General features: G+C 44.4%; 1 protein-coding gene across 3 annotated transcripts in view; it reads right to left on the bottom strand.

Annotated features, from left to right (window-relative positions):
• The window catches only part of PRKCA (protein kinase C alpha), a 594,635-nt gene that overhangs the window by 164,713 nt on the left and 408,116 nt on the right, over positions 1-21,806 (bottom strand). For 2 of the 3 annotated variants that reach the window (XM_033960343.1, XM_033960344.1), the window contains exons 4-5: positions 16,330-16,441; positions 6,474-6,602 (exon numbers count right to left, since the gene is read on the bottom strand). In XM_033960343.1, the coding sequence (XP_033816234.1) occupies positions 6,474-6,602; positions 16,330-16,441 (241 nt within the window). Of the gene's footprint in view, positions 1-6,473; positions 6,603-16,329; positions 16,442-16,524; positions 16,561-21,806 lie in introns of those variants that run through there. The other variant, XM_033960346.1, reaches the window with a different exon arrangement.

The raw sequence follows: 21,806 nt of genomic DNA, 5'->3' as shown, positions 1-21,806 counted from the left end.
ACACCCACCTCCTGTGTTTTCACATCTGTTATTCTGCCTGGAAGAGAGCTGTTAAATTATTAAAGGAAACCGCTTTAATCCTTGGATCAGCAGGTGCACTCAGGTTGGCTTCATAGATAGCAGGACCCCCGATTCCTACTGGCCAATGGGAAGAGTGTGGCGCAGTGGTTAAAGCTACAGCCTCAGCGCTCTGAGGTTGTGGGTTCTAACCCATGCTGCTCCTTGTGACCCTGGGCAAGTCACTTAAACCCCCCATTAGATAGATTGTGAGCCCACCAGGACAGGCAGGGAAAAATGCTTGAGTGCCTGAATAAATTCATGTAAACTGTTCTCAGCTCCCCTGAGGGTATAAATAAATAGTGTGAAAAGTTTCATCCTCTGATCACCAGAGCTGGTATTGTGACGTCATAATGCCTCATTCCACCAATAAGAGCCAACCTCATCAGTGATGTCACAATGGCTGGATTGTCCTACACTTGGATCACTTTTGCTACATTTTGATTTCTAGAGTGGTGCAGTGGTTAAAGCCACAGTCTCAGCACCCTGAGGTTGTGGGTTCAAACCCACGCTGCTCTTTATGACCCCAGGCAAGTCACTTAATCCCCCCCCCATTGCCTCAGGTACATTAGACAGACAGGGAAAAATGCTTGAGTACCTGAATAAATTCATGTAAAACCATTCTGAGCTCCCCTGGGAGAACAGTGTAGAAAATTGAATACATTAATTCTCGTAACAGTGTTCTATGTTAAGCGGCGGTAGGTACCCTAAAGTCACATATCTTAATTGTTTTAACTGGTGATAAGCGGCATTGTAATTGACAGCATCATTTAAAACCAATTAAAAACACATCTGAAAAAAAATGTAGCCACCTACAAAAACGGGAGCCATCTCTCGTCCATAGAGGCGTCTACATTGAAAATAGACACCGTTTATTTCCTAAGTGGATGCAAGCATCAGTAGTCACCTCTATGGACCGATTCTCGTCGAAACTAGGCACCGGACATATAGGCCTGTAGACATGTAGATTTTGGCCTATTTTCGATGCGGTTGTGATTCTATAAATGGCGCTGTCACGTGATTTGACACGTGAATGGCGCCGCTTTTCTGGACGGCCATCGATATCGGCACTGTGCACGCCTAGATCTAGGCGCCTTGTTCTGGCAGCTCCGGAAAGATTTGTTTCCTGGCGCTGGTCGAATCTCGCGAAACACAAGTCTTCACAAACAAGACCGTAACGAGCAGATGGCGAAGCACGAGTAAGAGAGGACGTCTGACTCTAGATTGATGAAGGAAATGATTTTCAAATGGGTGGTCACAAAGCAGTTTCTCCCACTTGAAAACCCTAAATGCATAGCGAGACGGTGGCAGACCTCTGGTCATGATAGAAACATAGAGAAACTTAGAGTATGACGGCAGAAAAGGGCCGTCGGCCCAACACGTCTGCCCACTCAAAAGAACCCTCCCCCTAAGCAATTCCCCGAAGTGAACCCACATGTTTATCCCATCGTTTCTTGAAGTCGAGCACGTTGCTGGCTTCAACTACCTGACGTGGAAGGCCATTCCAACGATCAACCACCCTTTCGGTGAAGAAGTATTTCCTGATGTCACCATGAAATCTCCCACCCTTGAGTTTGAGCGGATGTCCTCTTGTTGCCATGGGACCCGTAAGAAAAAGGATATCTTTCTCCACCTCAATGGTGGAGGATTTGTCCGGATAAGAGTATTAGACATTGACATGCATACAGTGGTGTAGTTAGGGAGGGCGGGGGATAAGGACCGCCCCAGGCGCTTTGTCAGTGGGGGTGCCAGAACCTTTGCGCCCTGCCACACCACGCTCATGCCAAGCCTCCCCCCCCCCCCCTGCATCTCTGTAAATCTTCGCAAGCGCTGGGAACTTCTTCTGCCTGTTGCTCGCACCAGCCTGGTTCCCCTCTAAATCACTTCTGGGTCAAGGAGGCAGGAAGTGACGTCACAGGGAAATTCAAAGCTGGCGTGAGAGGAGCATGCCGGTGAAAAGACACTCTCACTGGAGCAGATTTAAAGGTATGGGGTGGGGAGTGTGGAGCAGGGGGCGGGAAGGAGAGGGGGGTGCAGAGAGGAGGTTGCGGGGGGATGCTACCGCCCCGGGTACCTCCTACTCTTATTATGCCAATGCATGCATATTCTCCTTGCTCTAAAAAGGTTAAAAAAAAAAAAAATTGTAACGAATGTATTAAAGCAACTTGAGGGAGTGAGAAGGAAAGAGCATTGGCCATCCTTCTCCTGGAGGTTCACCTATCCAGTTGGGTGCAAAGTGAATATGCAAGAGACATTTGCATATTTATTCTGCTCTGTAACTCTCCAGATCCTACGGAGAAATATCCTAACGTTCTCACAGCCCGACCGGCTCAACTGGGGCTGGAAACTGGACAGGCACCATGAAGCTCCTTGCGACTCTCCCCCCTCCATTTTCCACGGGGAACACGAAGGGTGTGGGAAATAAACACTAGTGGCCGCCATGCCAGCTGCCTCGTGAAAGCGGACTTTGATGCAGAAGCAGTGCAGAGTGTGGGAAGGCGGTGAAATGTGGAGAAACGATGGCTCTCCGGCCTACAGCGCAGGGCCAGTTTTTCCACCCTCTCCGTTTTGGATCGACCAATGCTTTTAAAAGCCAGAGTTCAACATTCCCAGCCAAGCAGAAGAAACCACTTCTAGAATTAAATCTCTCATGTTCCAGCAAGCCTCAGAGGACAGCTACTATCAGTCAAGCAAGAAGGCCGGGCAGTGTCTCGGTTGTTTACCCAAGGAGTTCCAGTGACATTAACTGCAAATATTTAAAAAGCACACCCTTTCTTCTTTGGCTCCCATGTGAATAATGACTGCAGGGTTTCTTTTCTCCTTTTTTGGTTTTAAGGATTTTCTCTTATCTCTGCAAGTCTATCCCTCCAAATGAAAGTTTAACCGAAATCTCGGAGATCTCCAGCAACCCACTAGACCACCAATTAAGAAACTTCATCACATGCGGTGTATGTTTGGTTTTCTTTTTAAAGTTTAACAAGAATATTTCATCTTTGTTATTTACATATGAGCTCTTTATTTAAAGTTGATGCCTTGCACAGCATCTGTTCTTTCAAAATCCAGTCTATTTTCGCAAAGCACAGGTTTGTGTGTGGCAGGGGCATAGCCCGACCTACGTATGGTTACCAGAGGTCTGGATTTACCCGGACATGTCCTCTTTTTAGTGGGCATGTCCGGGCGTCCAGATGGCTTTTCAACATAGATGCAATGCAGTGGCATCACACACACGTGTGTGTATGATTTCATCATGTCACAGGCACGGATGCCCTCACAACTGACGTGAACAGGCTGAGGGGGGCGGGTCTAGGGGCAAGGCTGGGGCATAGCATGGGCATAATGGGGTACGGAGGGGTGGAACTGGGCGGACCTGAGGGCGGGCCTATGGGTACAGATTTTACGTAAGTAAAATCTGGTAACCCTAGACCAGGGATAGGCAATTCTGGTCCTCAAGAGCCCGGAGCCAGGTCAGGTTTTCAGGATATCCACAATAAATATGCTTGAGATAGATTTGCATCTCAAGGAGGCAGTGCATGCAAATCCATCTCATATATATTAATGGTGGAGATGCTGAAAACCTGACCTGGCTCCAGCTCTCGAGGACTGGAATTGCCTACCCCTACATATCATTTTGAGTGAACCCAGTTAGGACAGGTAGTTCTTCCAAAACTTCCTCCCACCCCTTTCCGCATCTTTCTTCCTCTCCTCTGACACCAGGTCCAGCATTAGCTCCTGCATGTGGCCCAGCAGCTCCCTTCCACAGTCTCTCAGCACCTTCGCCAGTGCAACAGCGATGCAGATTTCCCTCCGCTGCATCCGGGAAACAGGAAGTGATGTTAGTGAGGGCGGGACGCAGCAGAAGGCAACCTGCAGGGCCAATGCAGGCAGTGGAAGTATGTCACTGAGGGAGATCAGAGAGAGAGGAGGAGCTGAAGGCCACAGGATGGGAATGTCAGATCCGAGGGGAGTGGGGGGTGGGTGGGAGAGAAGAGCACGATGACTGCTACTGGACTGTTTTGGTGGGTCATCAAGTTGGGTCCGAGCCAAGAATACGTGGGCCAGTGCCCACCCAGGTCCACCCGTAGCTATGTCACCAATAGGCAAAAAAAATGAGTTTGGAAACACTGGCCAGCTAGTGCACTACACATACTGCATGCTAACTGGATAACACAGAGTTAACCTCTGACCAGAGTTAACTCCTGATTAGAACGGGTACAAGTGGATCAATTTTTCGCACCGCCAAAAATTACAAAGACTAGGGGACACTCGATGAAGTTACAGGGAAATACTTTTAAAACCAATAGGAGGAAATAGAACACATTGCCAGAGGTTGTGGTAAGAGCCAATAACCAGCGTAGCTGGTTTTAAGAAAGGCTTGGCCAAGTTCCTGGAGGAAAGGTTCATAGTCCGTGGGAAGCCACTGCTTGCCCTGGATTGGTAGCATGGAATCTTGCTACTCTTTGGAGGTTTCAAGTGGAATGTTGCTACTCTTTGAGATTCTATGTGGAACGTTGCTACTCTTTGGGTTCCGGAATCTTGCTTACTCTTTGAGATTCTGGAATCTTGCTACTCTTTGAGATTCTATGTGGAACGTTGCTACTCTTTGGGTACCGGAATCTTGCTTACTCTTTGAGATTCTGGAATCTTGCTACTCTTTGAGATTCTATGTAGAACGTTGCTACTCTTTGGGTTCCGGAATCTTGCTTACTCTTTGAGATTCTGGAATCTTGCTACTCTTTGAGATTCTATGTGGAACGTTGCTACTCTTTGGGTTCCGGAATCTTGCCTACTCTTTGAGATTTTGGAATCTTGCTACTCTTTGAGATTCTATGTGGAACGTTGCTACTCTTTGGGTTCCGGAATCTTGCTTACTCTTTGAGATTCTGGAATCTTGCTACTCTTTGAGATTCTATGTGGAATGTTGCTACTCTTTGGGTTCCGGACTCTTGCCTACTCTTTGAGATTCTGGAATCTTGCTACTCTGAGATTCTATGTGGAATGTTGCTACTCTTTGGGTTCTGGAATCTTGCCTACTCTTTGAGATTCTGGAATCTTGCTACTCTTTGAGATTCTATGTGGAATGTTGCTACTCTTTGGGTTCCGGAATCTTGCCTACTCTTTGAGATTCTGGAATCTTGCTACTCTTTGAGATTCTATGTGGAACGTTGCTACTCTTTGGGTTCCGGAATCTTGCTTACTCTTTGAGATTCTGGAATCTTGCTACTCTTTGAGATTCTATGTGGAACGTTGCTACTCTTTGGGTTTTGGCCAGGTACTAGTGACCTGGATTGGCCACCATGAGAGTGGGCTACTGGGCTTGATGCACCTTTGTTCTGACCCACTAAGACTATTCTTATGTTTTTATTACTCAGAAGCACGTACCACAAGCACTTTAATCTAAATGTAAACATATGACCTGCAATAAAAAAAAAAAAACACTGAGAACACCCCTCCCTGATGCAAGTGTTAGTTTTGGGTTTGTTGCATGCTAAAATTTTGTACACTAAGCCCAAAATATTTTAGTGGAAGGGCACAGAAAATAAATATGTTGAAATAAGGAAGGTACCTTTGCTTTCCATGCACATGGAGTTTCAGTAAAGATTGTTTTTATTATTTAAATACAACCAATCATTTTGACAGACTTCAGTCCTCACTGCTATTTATTGTACAGAGTTTACCTGAGATTTGAAAGTGGTACCATTTCATGACTTCAGTGACGCATCTAAAGAAAACGTTTGTCATATTTAATCAGTCCACATCTTCAAAGCTGCTTGATAGAGGCCGACCAAATTTCCGTTTCAGCTTCAGTGCCAAAACCAGTCCAAAATTCCAATTTGGCCACGTTTCAGTTTTAGACAAAATGCTGATGCATTTTTGTCAGAAATGGAAACTCCTTTCCTTTGGACAAGAAAACTCACCCACTCTTGACTTCCCTCTCCCAACCTTCAGCCTTTGAGGAATGGCTGCTGCTGGAAGAAATGGTTTGAAGATTTAAAACTTTATGGACATTCTACGTCTATTAGAGGTAGGATGAAGAACCAGCAAAACCTAAAGGGCCAAATACACCAGAAAGTTTTTTCATTCTTCGTCTATGACAGGGGTGTCAAAGTCCCTCCTCGAGGGCCGTAATCCAGTCAGGTTTTCAGGATTTCCCTAATAAATATGCATGAGATCTATTTGCATACAATGAAAGCAGCGTATGTAAATAGTTCTCATGCATATTCATTGGGGAAATCCTGAAAACTCGACTGGACTGCGGTCCTTGAGGAGGGACTTTGACACCCCTGGTCTATGAGGAAAATCATTTGCTATAACCGATCCTCCATATACAAAGCAAGTGCTGCCTTCTTTAAAATAATTTAAATCAAATATATATATATATATATATATATTTTTTTTTTTAAGTGTCTGCTCCTTACTTGTGACGCTCATTACATCGCCGACGACTTCTGCTTTCAGAAAAATTCTCCCTCGTTTCTCTGTGTGATCCATCCCGCACAAGCTTGGCACATTTATGACACATACTTTGTGAACGTTCATATCGCATGCTGTGGAGAAACAAAGCGGAGATAGTCAGAATCAGAGAAAAAAATAAAATAAAAATAGAGCCTCCCCAACATTGTTCCCTATAATCCTGCTGGGGGGGGGGTGCTGATTTACTGCAACATTTTCAATAGTGAGGGACTGGCAAGCTCTGCAGGACTCTAGGGAACTTGCCTGCCCCTAACGATTGAAAATGATATTGAAGCACTGCCCCCTACTGGCAGTAAAGCAGTTGGAGGACTCCCACTCAGAGTGAACAGTGTTCTCTGGTAAAGAGAACAGTGGAAGGAATATTGTTGAAAACTTAGATAAGACACAGTAGAAGGAACAACGCTGAAATAATTAAGTAAAGAAATGTATAGCTCATCAATTCAAAAGAATAATCCAACTCAGATACTTTTTAAAAAATGCAGCTATGTGCAAGGAATCAGCAGGCAGCCTTCATAAAATCACTGCCACATTACAGTGTTCCTGTTCCCTAAAATAATTCCTGATGCAAAATGTACTGGGCAAAATGGGGGGAAAGCTGAGCTACTGAGAACATATGCCTTATATCGGGTCATCAACAGAGCAGAAACTATATGCAAGTTGCCCATCTTTAACAGCTCCTGCCATGTTTCTGGAGGCTGAGGAGATGTGAATCTAGCAGGAGATAGCAGTGCTTCTGCAGCCCACAAAGTCAGATCTTAGCAGCACATAAGCCCTCAGTGTGCAGAGCTGTTCAAGGTTCGTTATCACTCACTGATGCAAAAGAAAAAATCAAAAGCATTTTCTTTTCTACTTCGTTGAAAATGAAAGTTTTCAGATGCAAGATCAAAACGATTGCAAGAAATTAAAACATTCTTTTCAGAAAAATTAAAAATTCTCCTCCAATCGAATTTGACTTCCTCTTAGACTTGTGTTTCTGCTTTTTAATGCATGAGTAACAGATAAATAATCTATATTAGAGAATGACACAGGGACAAATTTTCCCCCGTCCCTGCGGGAACTCATGTTCTCATCCCATGAGTTATTTTCTTGTCCCCGCCCCATTCCTGCATGCTTTGTCCTCATCTGCACAAGTCTCAAACGCTTTAAAATCCTAAGTAGCAACATTCTAGAGCTCAGATTGTGATGTCATAATGCCTCATTCCACCAATGCCTAAGCTCCGTCCTCATCTGCACAAGTCTCAAACGCTTTAAAATCCTAAGTAGCAACATTCTAGAGCTCAGATTGTGATGTCATAATGCCTCATTCCACCAATGCCTAAGCTCCATCTCATCTGCAACAAGCCTCAAACACTTTAAAATCCTAAGTAGCAACATTCGAGAGCTGAGATTGTGATGTCATAATGCCTCATTCCACCAATGCCTAAGCTCCGTCCTCATCTTCACAAGCTTCAAACCCTTTAAAATCATAAGTGTTTGAGGCTTGTATGGTTAAGACTGAGCTTACAGGAATGGGGCAGGGGCAGTGATAAAACTCGCAGGGACTGGATGGGGAAATTGAGTTCTTGCAGGGATGGGAACATTCTCTAATCTATATGGAATATGCTATGCAAAAAGTAATTACATTTGCAAGTGCATAAATTTGACTGCTTTGGACCTTGCAGAAAATCATAGTGACATCCTGCCTGATTTTGAAACTGAGAAATGCAAAATGATGAAATAATCCAGTGTACCAACATCTTCCAGCAGTATGGAAGGGTAATGAAATACATGTTGGAGACCAATCACTGTAAGATAATATTGACCGAGACAAACTTTTCCAGAAGATGAAAAGGATACTGTGTGGTTTGCTGTCTGGATTTTGGCAGCTCCCTACTGGGTAAAGAGACACCGTTCTATCCAAATATTGATACAATATCCACGAAGGACACAAAGGTTCATGGGGAAAAGATGGATGAAATCTGTATTTATATTTCTTCTTCTCCAGCAGTGACTGGTATGCTCAATCCAGCAAACCCACTCAAATGTATTTTGCAGCCGCCTCGGGATAGCCGCAGTTAACAAGAGGCATGCTGCCGGTAGTTTTCACGGGCAACATACGGATTTGTTAGCTCCAGTTAGCTCTTCAGAGACATCAAATACGAAAGCGTTAGGACAAGAATGTTCTCGGTGATGGCTCCGAGGTGGTGGAACGCCCTCCCGAAAGAATTAAAACTAGAAAAGGACACCAGAAAGTTCAAGAAAGGGATAAAGACCATCCTCTTCACAGGCTACTTTAATGAATAAAGCAGCACAGAGGAGATAGCGGTACTGTAACTAAAGCGCGCAGGACTTTGGCGCGCCGACAATCCCGCGGCGACATTTGCGCGGACAAATGTACGCCGACGCTTCTGCCGGTCCCGTTTGTGCTCTGAGGGAGGTTCGACTACACTTAGAAGTGCTCGAACTCCTGTGGTGGGAGGGGGGTTTAGGACGGAACCCCCCAGTACACTGAAAACTCCCGTTCGCCTTCCCTTTTTCGGTTAGTGTATTGGGGGAAGGGTCTCCCACCCACACCTTCAACAGGAGCGCGAGCACTTCTAAGTGTAGTGGGGGTTCCCCCCCCCAAACCCCCTCTCAGAGCACAAACGGGAACGTGCAAAGGTCGCTGCGGGATTGTCAGCGCGCCTTTGATGGGTCAACCAGAGATATCTGGCTAGCCCCATTAAGAACACAACACAGAATATGATACAAGTATTATGTGTGTAAATAAGTAGGATTTAGTATGAACATAGTACTTGATACTATTACATGTGGATACACGTAAGATGATTGATTATGGTATAAATGTGTCTGCATTGAAAGCCATCTCAGAAAACGCTAACTCTGTATTGTAACACCTTTACAGAAGCTCATGTAAACCGTTCTGAATTGACTCCCCAATCAGTAGTAGAAGCTTTCAATAAACATAAACATGAACTACAGAGAAAGCAAATCCAGGGCCAGTCACATATTTACATATCAGTCGATATTCAATCACTGTAGTCAATGCTTTTTTTTTTTTTTTTTTAAATCACCGTCTGTAGTGGTCAAAAAGTATCCACTATGCGGGAAATTCTGTAAAAGGTGTCTAGAAAGATAGGCGACAATCTGGTGTCCATCACACTCAGAGAACCACGTCTAACTTAAAACTTTGGCACCTGCAATGTAGGCCAGGATTTTAAAGGCCTACGCTATAGGTGCCTAAAGCCTTTAAAGAATTGAACCTCGAGGCACCTAACGTTTTCTCCACCCCTAAACACTCCTATTTTTTGTTGAATTGAACCTAAAAAGATAAGTGCCTATCTCCCAATTCATTTTTATTTTTTCAATTATGAGCTTGATAAATTTACTAATTCCCTCCCCCAAATTAGGCTTTTTTATCACCAGCTGCAGCGGTATTAGCTCTGACGCTCATCCTTTTTTTTTTTTTTTTTTTACAGAAAGGGTGGTAGATGCGTGGAACCGTCTCTCGAAAGACAGAGACTGTGTCTGAATTCAAGAAAGGTTGGGCTCGCTCAGACACAGCTTTCCTTTCGTACTGGTTTGCTCATTTCAGAACTTTCAATATACCAAATTATCCCCCCCTTTTACTAAGCAGAGGTTTCATAGCTCACAATGCAATTGATGCCTTATCATTAAAATTTCTGCCTGTCTGTCTTTTGCAGTCATTTCTCATTACACACACGCAGAGGCAAAGTGACTGAAATAAGAATTTTAATGAAGTGGAGCATTCACAACGGGCTGGGAAGAATTTATTTGCAGATCTTTCAATTAATACACACAATGAGACCCAAGAGAGCTACAATCTTATAGCAGCCGAAGTGCCATTGGCTGCTACAATTGCATTACGTGAATGTATAGCCTTTTCAAAATTACTGCTGACCTTTGATTCACCCGTGTCTTTTCTCATCTCCTTCTGTATATCATTCTATGGGAATTTAGGGAGTAAACTCCGAGGAGAAAATTGTGGCTTTGAATTTATTGCACACCTTTCTCAGTAATAGCTCAAACTACCTAGGCTAAACTAAATCTTGGACTTATATACCGAGTCATCCCTGAGAAACAAGGCTCGACTGGTTAACAGTAGTTACAGTTAATAGAAATAATTGACCTCTTAGAAACTTATCTGCTAGAAAACGCTAAAACTAAACTAAACCTTGTTTGTATACCACATCATCTCCATAAAGATAGAGCTCGGCATGGTTTACAGGTAAATTCAATAAATGAGGAAGGACATAATAAGAGGTTATGAAGAGGATAGCTAGCTTTACATTTTAAATAGATAGCTTTACATTTTGGAGAAAAACCAGGTTTTCAGATGCTTTTGGAATAATTGGAATGAGCCTAGGTTCCACAGCAGGGCAGGGAGGTTATTCCAAAGCTCAGTGAGTTTGAAGAAAAGGGATTTTCCTAATTTACCTGCATACATGACGCCTATTAATGAGAATGAGAGAAAAAAAGAAGAGATAGAGAAAAAAAGAGAGAGAGAAAGAGAGAGAGAAAAAAAAGAGAGAGAGAAAAGAGAGAGAGAGGAAGAGAGAAAGAAAAAAAAGAGGAAGAGAGAAAAAAGATAGGAAAAAAGGAGAGAGAGGAAGAGAGAAAAAAGAGAGGAAGAGAGAAAGAAAAAAAGAGAGGAAGAGAGAGAAAAAAGAGAGGAAGAGAGAAAGAAAAAAAGAGGAAGAGAGAAAATAAGGAGAGAGAGGAAGATAGAGAGAAAAAAAGGAGAGAGAGAGGGAGAGAGAGAGAGAAAAAGGAGAGAGAGAAAAGAGAGAGAGAGGAAGAAAAACTAAATTAAACTAAACCTTAAGTTTGTATACCACATCATCTCCATAAAGATAGAGCTTGGCACGGTTTCCAGGTAATTCAATAAATGAAACAGAGCAGTTTTCAGTATTTTTCGAAAAACTTGAAGAGATACACAGGATCTTATTTGAGAAGGTACATTAGGTTGTTCCAAATTGCTATACCTTCTACAGTGGGAAAATGGCTGTTAGTAAATACCTTTTACAGTGGGAAAAGAAAGTTTAAATACGTGAATAGTTCTGCATCTTGGCGATCTCGAAGAATTTAAAGCTAGAGGGACCAGCGAATCAAAGATACCATGTAAGATTTTAAAAACGATGCAGGCACGTTTAAACTGAGCTCTCAATCAAAAAGGAAACCAGTGTAAACTCCTCAACAGAGGTGACACATGATCATACTTTGTTTTACCAAAGAACAATCTTGTGGCGGTATTTTGAATTAACTGGCGTCTTTTTTCATTTCCTATGCTCAAACGCAAGTAAATGGAGTTACAGTTGTGCCAAAATGATAGATTGGACCAGAATTGCAAAGTGATCTACACTCAGGCATCGTAGATATTTCCCTGTCACCAGAGAGCTTACAATGAAATTTGTTTCTCAAGCAACGGAGGGTTAAGTGACTTGGCCAAGATCACAGAGTGGCAGTGGGATCTGAGCCCGCCATTAGGATACTCCGCCACACAAATTCAGTGACTTTTTATCCCTAACATGAGCCACTACTAGAGTTCTTGCCAGTTCTTCCCCTTCTGCTCAGGCTGCCTCAACTCAACATGTCCCCTCCTAAAACTTCAGTCTTCAGCTGGTTGGCTGCTGATACACAAAATCAAACAAGGAAGGACTGAATTCAGGACATTAAGTTTAAAAACTTTGGGATAAATTGGGGACATTTATTCAGGCTTTCACTTGACTCAATTCAAATCGCTACATTCCCTCTCTTAAGATCTGGGTTTCAGTGGCGTAATAATGGGGCCTGCCCTGGGCACTGTATTGGTGAGGGCCCCAACACCCGTCCTCCACTCTGAATAAGGAAAAGCCACAAATAACTTTTGATATGTTATTCTCGGTTTTTAGAAGACGTTGTCGTTTTTATTATTGAAACCGTGAATAGGCAAGCGATTTCAGTGCTTGGAGCAGGCAAGCAACGATTCCCAGCAATTCCCAAAGAATTAAGGGCTTGGAACAGGGAAGCAGCGATTCCCAGCGATTCAGAGAATTTAGGGCTAATAGCAGACAAGCAGCGAATCCCAGAGATTTTCTCCATGCATGCTGGGAAGAAGCCTTTCTCTCTATGGATGCTGGGAAGCAGCGTTTTTCTCCTTGCATGCTGAGAAGAAGCCTTTCTCTCTATGGATGCTGGGAAGCAGTGTTTTTCTCCGTGCATGCTGGGAAGAAGCCTTTCTCTCTATGGATGCTGGGAAGCAGTGTTTTTCTCCATGCATGCTGGGAAGAAGCCTTTCTCTCTATGGATGCTGGGAAGCAGCGTTTTTCTCAGTGCACACTGGGAAGCAGCGATTTTGTGGGAGAAAACATGGAAGTAGCAATTTTCAGAGTGAATGGTAAGCGATAAACTTTTTTTTATCGGTACAGTAAAAGGAAAAAGAACTTTAATGATGATGTCATTTGGGGGGGGGGCGGAGTCAGCAGCCGAAAAATCACGAATAAGCAAATCCACAGATACGGACACCGCAGATATGGAGGGAGAAGTGTACTTGAAAACATTTCAGATATTTTTCAACATCTACCACTTTTCTGATGTGACTATCAAGTTACAGATTTTGGATCCAAAAATTGAGTCAGAAGACATATGCATGTTGTTAATTTCAACATAGTTCAGCAGATCATACTTTGCACCTTCTGGGAATATAAGGCAAAGCTCCCCCTGCTGGTCTAGGCTTAGCAAATTAAGTCCCTGGCTGGACTTCTAAACTCCCCGCAAGGCTTCTATGAAGGGTGATGAGCATCAAACAACCAAACCCTCACTGGATCCAAAAGAGAAGGTCAGAGGAGAGCCCAACTTATATGGTCTAGAATAGAGAATGACACGGGGTCAAATTTTGCCCGTCCCCACATGGGATTTGTCGCTGTCCCTGCCCCATTCCTGTAATCTATGCCTTAACTGTACAAGTCTCGAACACTTATGATTTTAAAGTGTTTGAGGCTTGAGCAGATGAGGACGGAGCTTAGGCATTGGTGGAATGAGGCATTATGACATCACAATCTGAGCTCTAGAATGTTGCCACTTATGATTTTAAAGTGTTTGAGGCTTGAGCAGATGAGGACGGAGCTTGCAGGAATGGGGCAGAGATAGGAAAAGAACTTGCGGGGATAGGATGGGAAAATGAGTTCCCACAGGGATGGGGAAAAATTTGTTCCCGTGTCATACTCTAGTCTAGAACAGTGTTTCCCAAGTAAGTCCTGGAATATCCCCTTGTCAATCAGGTTTTCAGGCTATCCACAATGAATATGCACAAGATCATTTGCATACACCGCCTCCATTGTATGAAAATCTCTTTCATGCAAATTCATTATGGATTATCTTGAAAACCTGACTTCCAGAAATGACTTGAGAAATGCTAGCCTAGAATTTACTCCTAGAATACAGAATCAACATTTTAAACTGTCTACTAGAAAAAAATAAAACCCTCTTACAAAATGTTACATTTTTCCTCTTTGAATTGTTAAACAATATAAATCCATTTTTTAAAAAGGAGTTTAGAATAACGCATATGTGCTTGGGTCTCAGTATTTGATCATGATTCAGCTATTCCCAAGATAGAGAGAAACCTGTGTAAAATGACTTAAGTGATAAATTGAAAGAGCAAAAAAGTTAGTTACCATTATGTGAAATCTCGGTAATGTTCCAAACACGTCCTCTAGTGAGTACTTACAGAAAAAGAGCTGGTGTTCAAAATGGATCATTTTGGATAGAATGGAATTTTTCTTTTGGCCTCCTTTTGCCTTCCTCACACAGAGCCGCAGGACCTCTCACTAGCTCCAGGTACTAAAGTGGCATTTCCTCCTCCTCCACCTCCATCCCCTCATCCTCAGTACCACATCTCAGCCAGCTAAAACCACTATGGTAGGAGCAGCCTTAATTCGCTTCCTCCCAATACATAGTGGACTAATATCGCTGACTGTATCCCACCCTCCAGAAGATATTGTGATGTCGAACTGGTGACTGAAAATAAGCAACTTACAGAGCTTGATGGCTTCCCCTCCCTCCCCCCCATCAATGACTGTCTACATCAGTGTCTCGCAAAGTTTTTCAAGCCCTGGCACACTAAACTCGGGGCTGCATCTGCAGGGCCTCAGGGCATGCGTAGATGTCAACGCAATGATGTCACATGCCAGAGGTTGTGGTAAGAGCGGAGAGCGGATAGCGTAGCTGGTTTTTAGAAAGGTTTGGACAAGTTTCTGGAGGAAAAGTCCCTAGTATGTTATTGAGAAAGAAATGGGGTAGCCACTGCTTGCCCAGGATTGGTAGCATGGAATGTTGCTACTCTTTGGGATTCTAGAATCTTGTTACTCTTTGGGATTCCGGAATCTTGCTATTCTTTGAGATTCTGTATGGAATGTTGCTACTCTTTGGGATTCTAGAATCTTGTTACTCTCTGAGATTCTGAAATCTTGCTATTCTTTGAGATTCTGTATGGAATGTTGCTACTCCTTGGGTTTTTGCCAGGTACTAGTGACCTGGATTGGCCACCATGAGAATGGGCTACTGGGCTTGATGGACCATTGGTCTGACCAGGTAAGGCTATTCTTATGTGTGACATCATCACGTTGACGCATGCGCGGAGGCCCTCCAGATGGGGGCGCTGAGCTTTCTAACCCTGAAATTACTATGCCAAAGGGGGGTGCGGAGAGGAGGAGAAGCATCATCGAACTGCCTACAGGACATGCCTCTCGTGGCACACCCGGAATCTTGCCACGGCACAAAGTTTGCGATACACTGGGATTTTTTTTTTTTTTTTTAATCGAGCAGTTATTTTGCATGTGTAATACATGCAAAATATCTGTCCGATTTAAAAAAAAAAAATTCAAAAAGCCAGCAGAAGCCCTGACAGCAGTGACAGGAAGCTGCTTCTCCTGTCACTACTGCCAGGGCTCTGCCCCGATTCAATCGCTTTTGAGTCGGAGTTTGCATGCAAATGATTTGCATGCAAACTTGATAGTGAATCAATCGCTGCTTTAAAATCGGCCAACTGCGATTGACTCACTATCATTTAGTGAATCTAGGCCTAAGTACAGTGGTACCTTGGTTTACGCTGACAATTCGTTCCAGAACCCATAAGGTGCCAAGGAAGTGGTGAGGGGTGGCCCAGGGATGAGTACCTGTCGGGTGCCGGGTGCTGCAGCGCCGTCTCTAGGAAACGCCTCCTCCGTCCGCCAGCCGATGGAGAACCCCGTAGTGCCACTTCGCGGAGATGCCTCTTCTGTCTGCCAGCCGCTGGAGAACCCCTGAGCCAACACATCGCCGCTTCAGGGGGATTCCAATTCCGTCCGCCGGTCAGCCTTCCACGCCGGATGCCTTCCGCGTGGACAGCCTATGAGAGCCCACGCAACCGAGTGCCATCCCACCTGCACGTTGCGTATGATCACGCACGTCGATGAGTGATGTTGTGCGGGATCATACGTAACGTGCAGGTGGGACGGCACTCGGCTGCGTAGGCTCAGATAGAGGCTCTCCAACATGTGGAAGGCACCCGGCGTGGAAGGCTGACCGGTGGACGGAAGAGGAATGCCCTGAAGCGGCGCTTCCTGCTCGTTTATCGGGGCGGTGCTCAGTTTGCGAGATAAAAGTTTGCTGAGTGTTTTGCTCGTCTTGCAAAACACTCGCAAACCGCGTTACTCACAAACAGAGGTTCCACTGTATTTTTTAAAAACTGGACCACCAATTAGTGACATAGAGAATGAAGAAATGAACGTTCCCTACTCCAGCCCCACCACAATTATATTCAGATTCGTCACTCAAACTTACTTTCACATTTCATCCCCTGGTGAATAAGTCCATAAAGCAACGATCCACAGTGATCGCAAAATGTGGGGCTGCCATATGTGTGGATTTTGAACTTGTGCTTGCTTCTAGGGTCCTAAAAAAAAGGAAAATACAACAGATGTGTTGACATTTTCAGTAAAATGCCTACTGTATATCCTTTTCCCTTTCAGGGCTCACCACCAGCGTCCAACTTCTCATCTACTTCCCTGATTCTTCCCACATCTCCACAGAGAGAGAGACAGTCAGAAAGAGAGAGAGAGACAGTCAGAAAGAGAGAGACAGACAGAGACAGAGAAAGAGAGAGACAGAGAGAGAGACAGTCAGACAGAGAGAGAGAGAGAGAGAGAGAGAGAGAGAGAGACAGTCAGACAGAGAGAGAGAGACAGAGAGAGAGAGACAGTCAGACAGAGAGAGAGAGAGACAGAGAGAAACAGACAGAGAAAAACAGAGAGAGACAAAGAGAAACAGACAGAGAAAGAGAGACAGAGAGAGACAGTCAGAAAGAGAGAGAGACAGTCAGAAAGAGAGAGACAGACAGAGACAGAGATAGAGAGAGACAGAGAGAGAGACAGTCAGACAGAGAGAGAGAGAGAGAGACAGTCAGACAGAGAGAGAGAGACAGAAAGAGAGAGACAGTCAGACAGAGAGAGAGAGAGAGAGACAGAGAGAAACAGACAGAGAAAAACAGAGAGAGACAAAGAGAAACAGACAGAGAAAGAGAGACAGAGAGAGACAGTCAGAAAGAGAGAGAAACAGAGAGAGACAGTCAGAAAGAGAGAAAGACAGAGAAAGAGAGAAAGACAGAGAAAGAGAGAAAGACAGAGAGAGAGAAAGAGACAGAGAAAGAGCGAAACAGAGAGAGAGAGAGAGAAATAGAGAGACAGTGAAAGAGAGAGAAAAACCAACAAAATGATCACAGATGAAACCAGTATTTTTTTTTTTTTAGCCTGAAAGTGGCTAAAGGAATTCACTGATACAAGGCAGTAAAAAAAAAAAAAAAAAAAATCCGCCAGAAGTAGTCCAGTCAAGATGCAGACAAAATGGTTTAGTAAGAAAACATATTTAAGGATGGTTAAGGCTTTTGCATTTCAAGAGCCTTTTAAAAAGACCTATAATAGAACTTAGATTCTGGTATGTGACTATATTTTTGTGTGTTTCTATGAGTCAATTTTATGATTTTATGTCCACCTGTTCTTTTTATTCTGAATGTTGCAATAAAGTTTACCTGCTCAACTCCTCCCGTTACAAAGGCGCAGAACCGGCCGCTGCATGGCAAATGCTCCCACACCCATTGAACCCCTATGGGCGTCGGAGCGATAATCGCCTTTGTAAAAGGGGACCTAAATTATCTAAGACTGACTAAGGGCTCCTTTTACTAAGGTGCGCTAGCGTTTTTAGCGCACGCAGGAAATTACCGCGCGCTACGCTTCTAGAACTAATGCCTGCTCAATGCCGGCGTTAAGGTCTAGCTCACGGGGCTTAGTAAAAGGAGCCCCGAATTTACTTCTAAGTTAGTGATGTACATCTGTATGATAGATCAGCACGGGTCAGAGTTTTCTACTGGTTTTGGCTCATTTGAGTTTTCCCCCCCCAAAATTCTCATATTCTTTAACCCTTTCAGGACCATAAGGATCGTAGGCCAATTTTTGTGGTTTTGACGACATTTTTATGGTAAAAAGGGCTTGCAGATGCCAAAAAATTGATTTTTTTTGTGAAATATCATTATTTTTTTTTAAAAAAATCACACTTCTGGCTTATGGACAGTGTGGCAAGTGAATCTTCTCGTCAATCTGGCAACGATGCTAATGAATGAATGTCGGAACCAGTTTGTTTACATAAAGGCAGTATCATATGGAATCCGTACATATCAAATTTAGAACTGTAGACTATCCCAATCAAAATTTATAGGATTTTAAAGTTATGGGACAAATATGTCCCTTGGTCCTGAAAGGGTTAAGCATGGTGATCATTTTGAGGTGCATTCAATCAATAGGCTAATGCAGTGGTTCCAAACCCTGTCCTAGTGGACCACCAGGCCAATCGGGCTTTCAGGATAGACCTAATGAATATGCATGGAGCAGATTTGCATGCCTGTCACTTCCATTATATGCAAATCTCTCTCAGGCATATTCATTAGGTCTATCCTGAAAGCCCGATTGGCCTGGTGGTCTTCCAGGACAGGGTTGGGAACCACTGGGCTAATGCACATTAAAACTATTTAGCCCTTACACAAACGAATGCATCTCTCCAATATACACCCTTGATTACACAGTAAGGTGATGGGTGCCGGGAGGGATGGGAGACGGTGCTGGAAACTACCCTTAGTTGAAAACTACCCTTGTACATCTAGACCAGTATCGCGGCACACTAAACTGGTGGCTGCGGCTCGAGGGCATCCAGAAGTGCGCAGATGCCGACGCGACGACATCACGTGCGTGCGTGATGTCATCCAGACGGGGTTCCAAGCCGCCGGTGAAGGGTGCTGGAAGGGAAGAGGTGCGGAGAGGCACCGGCACCGGCTGACTGCCTGCAGGATTTGCCTCTCGCCGTCAGCCAGCGCCTCGTGACCCACCAGGAATCTCGAGCGACACACTAGGTGTGCCACGGCACACAGTCTGTGATACACTGATCTAAACAATCTACACTTCTCCCTCCGTATTCGCAGGGGTTAGGGGAAGAGCCGGCCCGCGAATATTAAAAAAACGATAATACTATTCGGGCCAGTTCTGCCCCTAACCCCCGCTTACCCGGCTATTTTAAACCCTGAAAGCCCCTCCCCCCCTCCCTTTAAGTCTTACCTGGTGGTCTAGTGGGTTTTCAGGCAGGAGTGATCTTCGCACGCTCCTGCCCCGTGCAGATCGCTCACAGGAAATGGCTACCTTGAGCTCCCGTAGTCTCTTGAGCCATTTCCTGTGAGCGATCTGCACAGGGCAGGAGCGTGAGAAGATCGCGCCTGCCTGAAAACACGATAAACCAATAGGTAAGATTTAAGGGGGGCTTACAGAGCTTAAAATAGCTCGAAAAATGAAAATAAATTTTTTAATTTAAAAACGCGAATAAGCGAATCCGTAGATGCGGAATTCGCACGCATTTGGCATAGCATGAAAGCACACACTTTTATGTCTTTTAACACGGTGTAAATGTATGTATAAGTTTACCATATAGCTCCAGAAAAAGGAGGACGGATTTACACAGCCGGATTTTATTTCCACCGAAAGCAATGGACGTAAATAGGACAGACTAAGATACCTGGATGTTATTTGCACTGAAAGTACTGGAAGTAAAACCCGGATGTCTTAATCCATCCTATCTTTTCTGGAGCCATTTGGTAACCCTATTTTTTCACTCAGAGAATAGTTAAGCTCTGGAACATATTGCCAGAGGTTTCGGTTAGAGCCGATAGGGTAGTTGGTTTTAAGAAGGGTTTGGACAGTTTCCTGGAGGAAAAGTCCATAGTCTGTTATTGAAACAAACAAGGGGGAAGCCACTACTTGCCCTGGATCGGTAGCATGGAATATGGCTACTCTCTGGGATTCCGGAATCTTGCTATTCTTTGAGATTCTGTATGGAATGTTGCTACTCCTTGGATTTTGGCTAGGTACTAGTAACCTGGATTGGCCACCATGAGAACGGACTACTGGGCTTCATGGACCATTGGTCTGACCCGGTAAGGCTATTCCTATGTTCTTAGTATCAGCCAATATGATCCGACGTGCCCAAAGGCGCAGAGGCGTGAACGGGGACCACTTTCACCATCTGTTCTAACTTGTGGGTAAGTGAATAAAAGCAATCCACTTGCTCGTTCATCTTGTCATACTATCGCCGGAGGCGGGCTACTTTTCCGTGGCCACTCTGTATATCTCTGCATGGAATGGAAATCTGTCTGTCTACTAGATCAGTGTTCTTCAACCGCCGGTCCGTGGATCGGTGCCGGTGTGGTGCGATTGACGCGGCATTGTCTTTAGGCCGGCTCCCTCTTCCTCAGTGCGGCAGTGCACAAAGCCGTGGGCAGAGGCTCCTACGCGCGTCCTGCGCCTGAACTGGAAGCCTTCTCTCTGACATCGCAACGGCAGAGGGAAGGCTTCCAGGTGCGGCGCAGGACGCACGAGGAGCCGCTGCCTAGGGCTTTGTGCACTTCAGCCCTGAGGAAGAGGGAGCCGGCCAGAAGATAACGCCGGGGGGGGGGGGGGACAGGCCAGAAGCCAAGGCACAGCATGGAGGGAGGGAGACAATAACGGTAGGGGAAATGCTTTTTTTTAATTTTTTTTGTATTTGTTTCTTTTCCTCTGGAGTTGTACAGCATACAGAGTCTTGCATCTTAGGGTTTGTTTGTATATATTTGTACTTTTAGTTTTTGGTCCTGTATTTGCATGGGGTTATCTGAGTTCTGGTAGGAATGAATATTGAGAAGCATACAGTGTGCTTTGTGTAGTTTAATTTTGTGGTTAACCATTATGTGTTGTTAATACGATTATATTGTGTTTGTTTATATATGAAAAATGAATGGAAAAAATGGTATTACAATTAGTACTATTATGGGGGCGGGTTCTGGGGAGGAGATTGGGTGGAGATGGGCGTGGTCTGGTCCCCAACTTAGCCTAGTGTTCTTCAACTGCCGGTCTGCGGACCGGTGCCGGTCCACAAAATAATAATTTTATTTCCGCCGATCCATAGGTGTCAAAAGGTTGGAGAACATGGCATTAGGCTGCATGACTCAGCCAAGACATTTTATTATGGTAGTTTAATCTATATATATAAAATCGGAGGTATGTATGTGTGTATGTGTGTGTGTATGTGCCGCGATCACGCAAAAACGGCTTGACCGATTTGAAGGAAACTTGGTATGCAGATCCCTCACTACCTGGGATGATATGTTCTGGGGGTCTCGCGGCCCACCTGCACACGTGGGCGGAGCTACAAACAGAAAATCTGATTTCACCCATTCAAGTCAATGGGAAAAATGTAAAAAGCTGTGGGACCGATTTGAACGAAACTTGATATGCAGATCCCTCACTACCTGGGGTGATATGTTCTGGGGGTCTCGCGGCCCACCTGCACATGTGGGCGGAGCTACAAACAGAAAATCAGATTTCACCCATTCATGTCAATGGAAAAAATGTAAAAAGCTGCCATTCTCACAGTAATTCCAACTACCTGGGGTGATATGTCCTGGGGGTCTCGCGGCCCACCTGCACAAGTGGGCGGAGCTACAAACAGAACATCAGATTTCACCCATTCATGTCAATGGAAAAAATGTAAACAGCTGCCATTCTCACAGTAAATCTAAAACGGCTTGACCGATTTGAACGAAACTTGGTATGCAGATCCCTCACTAACTGGGGTGATATGTTCTGGGGGTCTCTTCACCCAAGAATTTATATGTTCTTGCTCCTGTAGGTGAAACTAAAAATGTTGTTTATAATCAAGTTTTGTGTTAGTTGTATTGTATTCATTTTGTC

This window comes from Geotrypetes seraphini, chromosome 10, assembly GCF_902459505.1.
Source record: "Geotrypetes seraphini chromosome 10, aGeoSer1.1, whole genome shotgun sequence".
Taxonomy (NCBI): Eukaryota; Metazoa; Chordata; class Amphibia; order Gymnophiona; family Dermophiidae; genus Geotrypetes; species Geotrypetes seraphini.
The sequence above is the reverse complement of the archived record's forward strand: the minus strand, read 5'-3'. Positions and strand labels throughout refer to the sequence as shown.